This window comes from Bombina bombina, chromosome 1, assembly GCF_027579735.1.
Source record: "Bombina bombina isolate aBomBom1 chromosome 1, aBomBom1.pri, whole genome shotgun sequence".
Classification (NCBI taxonomy): domain Eukaryota; kingdom Metazoa; phylum Chordata; class Amphibia; order Anura; family Bombinatoridae; genus Bombina; species Bombina bombina.
The window spans coordinates 1055077282-1055083281 of record NC_069499.1 but is presented as its reverse complement, the minus strand read 5'-3'; the positions used below and the strand labels follow the sequence as shown (position 1 = coordinate 1055083281).

Sequence of the window (6000 nt, the reverse complement as noted above, 5' to 3'; positions counted from 1 at the left end):
TCAATGAATCTATAATAGCAGATCACTGCTGGATTAATGGAATTCCATAGATATAGATTTTCAAATTGAGACATGTATATGTTGGCATAAGCGGGGGCCATGGAGGACCCCATGGCCGTGCCAGCTGTTTGTAGATAAAACCTACTCTCAAATCTGAAGTAGTTTTTATACAAACAGTATTCAATGAGAGAGAGGAAATATTCAACTGGGGGACCCTCATACAAAGGGTTATTAGTGATGTGTTCCTGTACTGCTTTAAGTCCCTCAGTGTGCGGAATAATAGTATACAGACTGTTGACGTGCAGACAGACCAAAAGGTCATCTTGCTGGACGTCAACAGTCCGTATTTTACGGATAAAGTCCCCTGTGTCCATAATGTATGACTTAATATCTTTTACTACAGGTTGTAGTAGTATATCGACCAGTTGGGCTACCGGTTGTGTCAGCGAATCCCTCGCCGACACAATGGGCCTGCCTGGTGGATGATCCAATGTTTTATGTATCTTAGGAATGGAATATAAGATAGGTATTTTTGTATACGCAGTGGAACAAAAGTCATAGATATGTTCCGACAACCAACCCTGTTCAAAGCCCATCCGGATCAAAGTATCCAGTTGTGTTTTAAATCTCACGGTAGGGTCATTGGGCAACTCAGTGTAAGTTTGTGTATCAGTCAACTGAGTCAAGATGTCAGCTTGATAATCTCTATAGTTCAATATCACAATGGCCCCGCCCTTGTCGGCGGGCCTGATGACTATAGAGGGGTCATCTTGGAGGGTCTTTATCGCTAGACGTTCACTTCTGGATAAATTATGTGTCCATAGTGATTCGTGTCTAGCTGCTTCTAGATCCTGAGTAACCAGTCTGACAAATGTTTTGGTACTTGGACTACAATTAGTCGGTTCAAATTTACTAGGGACTTTACATTTGAGCTCTAACTGTGTTCTAGTAGCGCTGGGTGTTGTGTTTTGAAAAAAATTCCTTAATCTTCAGGGACTTGTTCAACTTATATAAGTCTAATTTAAGGTCAAATTCAGTAAGGGTTGTGCTAGGCACATAGGATAGCCCTTTATTTACAACTTGGCGTTCGCTGTCAGAGAGGATGTGTGTACTTAAGTTGATCACTATGTCCTCTGTCGTGGGCGTCTGGGAGGTCGGTGTCTTATACCCCGCCCGCCGAATATGGGGTCTGTTGTGCCGCCCCCACCTCGGGAGCGGGTAGTTACCCCTAAAAAATGTTGTTGATTGGGTGTAGAATGTGCTCTAGAGTCATGGCCAGTGAATTGGTTTTGATGTCTGTAAGTACCAGGAGGGGTCAGAGGAATATTGGCAGGGTTCCCATCGGTATCAGTGGAGTCACCCCCACTGGTGTCAACCGTCTCAAAGTGAACCCGTCTATTTCTCTGTCTCCTTCTGGGTCTTGTATCAGGTGTAGAGGTCAGCCATTTGTACACTCTTCCTAGTTTGTAATCCTGATTTACTGTTTCTAACTTTCTATTTTTAAAAGTTATTAGGTCTGTCTGATATTTATCAATTTGGGATTTGATTTTAGAAATCCAATTTTCCTGTGTATCATTAGTGAGTGTAACCTTATATGTATTTTCAAATGTCTGTATTTCAATCTTGACTTTGTTTAAAATAGTAGTAACTTCCTCTATAACTAGCAAGATTAAATCTAAAGAACACTTGTTTAGGATAAAACACCACTTTTTTCTAAACTCTGGGTTGTCACGCCCAATTGTGGGTACATTGTGAACCCTGAAACCACGAGGGATATGCCCTGTTCTATAATAATCAGATAAGTAGCTGCCATGTAAGGTGAGATCAACCTCTCTCTTTTTCAGCTTCAATAATGTGTGATATAAATTAATTGGGGTCTCACCAATAGTCTTGGAGATGGGTGCAAATAAGATTCGGATGGCATCGTCTGGGGTATATGATGCAGTGCCAGTCTGGGCTTCCACCGCTTGACAGGTCAAGTCTCCACTCTGGGCATCTAGATCGATAGAAATATCCTCTTCAGGTATCTGTGCTGTAGACATGTTGAACTCAGAAAATTGGTGAATATATATGTAAAGCCAATAATTCCTGGATTAACTTAATTGTTGTATCACAGATATAAAGCAAAGTTAATGAGATTAAACAACAGTAAGGTTTTTTGTCCTGAGTTGAAGTGAAGTGAAGTGAACGTCTAGCGATAAAGACCCTCCAAGATGACCCCTCTATAGTCATCAGGCCCGCCGACAAGGGCGGGGCCATTGTGATATTGAACTATAGAGATTATCAAGCTGACATCTTGACTCAGTTGACTGATACACAAACTTACACTGAGTTGCCCAATGACCCTACCGTGAGATTTAAAACACAACTGGATACTTTGATCCGGATGGGCTTTGAACAGGGTTGGTTGTCGGAACATATCTATGACTTTTGTTCCACTGCGTATCCAAAAATACCTATCTTATATTCCATTCCTAAGATACATAAAACATTGGATCATCCACCAGGCAGGCCCATTGTGTCGGCGAGGGATTCGCTGACACAACCGGTAGCCCAACTGGTCGATATACTACTACAACCTGTAGTAAAAGATATTAAGTCATACATTATGGACACAGGGGACTTTATCCGTAAAATACGGACTGTTGACGTCCAGCAAGATGACCTTTTGGTCTGTCTGGACGTCAACAGTCTGTATACTATTATTCCGCACACTGAGGGACTTAAAGCAGTACAGGAACACATCACTAATAACCCTTTGTATGAGGGTCCCCCAGTTGAATATTTCTTCTCTCTCATTGAATACTGTTTGTATAAAAACTACTTCAGATTTGAGAGTAGGTTTTATCTACAAACAGCTGGCACGGCCATGGGGTCCTCCATGGCCCCCGCTTATGCCAACATATACATGTCTCAATTTGAAAATCTATATCTATGGAATTCCATTAATCCAGCAGTGATCTGCTATTATAGATTCATTGACGACATTTTCATGGTATGGCGGGGACCATAGAGGACCTCCAAGTTTGGTTTGAAAACTACAACACGGCTACCAGCAATGTAAAATTCAAGATGACTGTTGATAGACAGACTATCAACTTTTTGGACCTAACGGTCTTTAAAGATGCACATCAACTGGGCACTACACTATATCAGAAACAAACTGATCGTAACTCCATATTGAGAGCAGACAGTTGCCATCCTCCTGCCCTTCTCGAGGGCATAGTTAAGTCTCAGTTTATAAGAACAATGAGGAACAATTCAGACGTACACACTGGGGTCTCCCAACTGTCAGGAGTGGGTGAGAGATTTCGTCAAAGGGGATATAAACCATCTACCATCCAAAATACCATGACCACAGTATCCACACTTACCCAGAATGACCTGATTAAACCTACACAGAAGAGAGACACAAGCAACAAGTTGATCATGTCTACAACATTTACCCCAGCCACTAAGAATACGGGGCGCATTTTACATCGGCATTGGCCCATAGTGGCATCTGATCCAAAATTAACATTCACTCAACAGCTACAACCTATGGTGGGATTTAGGAGGGGTACCAATCTCAAGGACCTCCTTATGCGAACGGATAACAAGTCTAATTACACCACTGGGGCCACAATCAACATCAAAGGCTCATATAGGTGTTTAGGCTGCACAACCTGTAATGGTCTGCTTAACACCAAAACCTTCCATCATCCTCACACCAATAGGAGATATGTGATTAAACACTCCATCACGTGTACTACTACACATGTAGTCTACCTCCTCTTTTGCCCATGCTCGTGCTTCTATGTGGGTAAAACCACAGGCACGTTACGTGAACGAATGGCAAACCACAGGCATGCAATAAGATCTGCACTGAAACAAGGGGATTCGGAACAACCAGTAGCACGTCACTGTGCTAAACAAGGTCACTCAGTTTCTTCGATACGGTACATCCTTATTGATCACATCCCCCCATTGGACCGGGGAGGAGACAGGAGCAAGGTACTGCTTAAACGCGAAGCTCAGTGGATTTACAAACTGGGAACTATCCATCCAGGGGGACTAAACACTACTCCAGATTTTAAAAATCTGGTTTGACCCTACAAGGCAGTGCTACATACCTGGGGTATAACCCAGGGTCATTGTGGCTACGTTTAGCTTCCGGCCACATTGCTCAAATGAGGTTTGTTGGCTGGTCGCTCACGACACTCCCTAATGGGGGTAATTGCCCTCAACGGGGTAGTGGAAGCCTGGGCCCTGAGGTATAATTACCTACCCATGCACCCTTAACCTTGGAGGAGGAAGCCATCGAATTACCTCTAAAATCAAGGAAGTAACAGGATGGACAATCTTTATGTGTCTATACTTGGCTATCTTTAATAGACCAAGTTGTATTTAATCTGCAAACATGATTAAGATGAATGTATACAATGTCTATACTTATACATCACCCTTTAGAGCTTTATAAGTGATTGCAGACGGACACACATACATTCCTTTCCATAGAAGCTAGCTAATCTGCTAGACATCTTATTGTCAAACTGGGAGCCGATCCTTAGCGGGCTTAGTAGTATATAACTATAAATGTAGCATATAATTGTCTGGATACACATATATAACATTTATGTGAAGTGAACTAATTTATTTCTTTACACTATTAGTTCCAATATGGGGAGATTGTAGACACACAATCAGGAGAAGTGCCAAATTTACTTTACTAGTTATTTATAAGTTATTTAAAAGTCATTTAACATTACAACATGTGATAACAAGTACAGCAAAAAAAAAAAAAAAAATCCCAATTTTTGTTAATCCTTGTATATATCCTTGCACACATATAATGCTATTTTAAACAACACTTCAGTGTGATTAAGTATAGTTAACACACTGTGTCACCATATAAGTTGTCAGTGGGTTGCACGTTATAACAGATCGTAGTATGGTGATACAATCAATGCCTGTTTACTATCACCATGCCTACAGTAACTATGGTGATGTATGTACACAATAGCACTAAGAATAGCTGATCGTTAATAGCACTTTTGGCCATCTAATGGAATATTCTAACTACTTTTATAAGTAGTCCTTAGTTCGTGTCACTTTTTGATTTAATACACACTAAGTTGATTAAATAAATGTGGAATTGTAATATTTACATTTAAATAACATGTAGCCGCGATACCGGAAGTGGGATTATAGCACTTCCGGTAGGCTTTAGCACAGTGGAACGCAAGATGCGTTCCACACTCGATGTTTGGCGCACTTTGGAGCAACACCTGTTTGGTGAGTGGTTTGTTAAAGCACTATAAATTGTTTGAGTTTGGCTTGTTGTTTTATGCTGATGAAGGGGTTGTGAACCCCGAAAACGTTACAATAAAGTAAAATCGTGGAAGACCTGAGAGTGCATCTACTTTTGTCCTTATATGCTATTTATATTTGCACCCAGGCTGTTGCCTCTTGGTGGGCTGACCTGGAAACTGCTTGGATATATATATATATATATATATATATATATATATATATATATATATATATATATATATATATATATACACACACACATTTAGATTTAGATTTAAAACAGTGGTGGAGCAACTAGTGAACTGGTGAAAAAACTGAACTGTTCTAGTGATTATATTTATGTTTGATGAATTTCCTCAAAAGTGACCTCAAGCATTTATTTCTATGTTTGTGCCCTTTATTTGCATAGTCAAAAAATAAGAAGTATCACAATGCATAATAGATATTAACCAGTAGTTGGAAAGAGAGAGACTAACACTAGGCACATACAATATTAACAAATATGTAATAGCAATACTGAGCTAAAAAGAAGCTGCACCCAGATGCTAAATCACCATAGAACAGGCTAACAATGTTATTGAGCTGGATGTTAATTCCTGAGATTGCACTCTCTGTGTGTATTTAGTCTACCTAAGGGAAAAAAAGAGAAACAAACGTGGACTCCTTGCTCAGTGTGCATAGAGGAATACGGCTTCACCTCACTGACAA

The 6000-nt window shown here is 40.4% G+C and overlaps 1 protein-coding gene across 1 annotated transcript in view; it reads left to right on the top strand.

Moving 5' to 3' along the window:
• Positions 1–300: 300 nt before the first annotated feature.
• The window catches only part of OCSTAMP (osteoclast stimulatory transmembrane protein), a gene marked incomplete at its 5' end in the record, with an annotated part of 28811 nt that continues 23111 nt past the window's right edge, over positions 301–6000 (top strand). Inside the window, one exon of the mRNA XM_053716875.1 lies at positions 301–359. Coding sequence (XP_053572850.1) covers positions 301–359 — 59 coding nt within the window. The remainder of the gene's footprint in view (positions 360–6000) is intronic.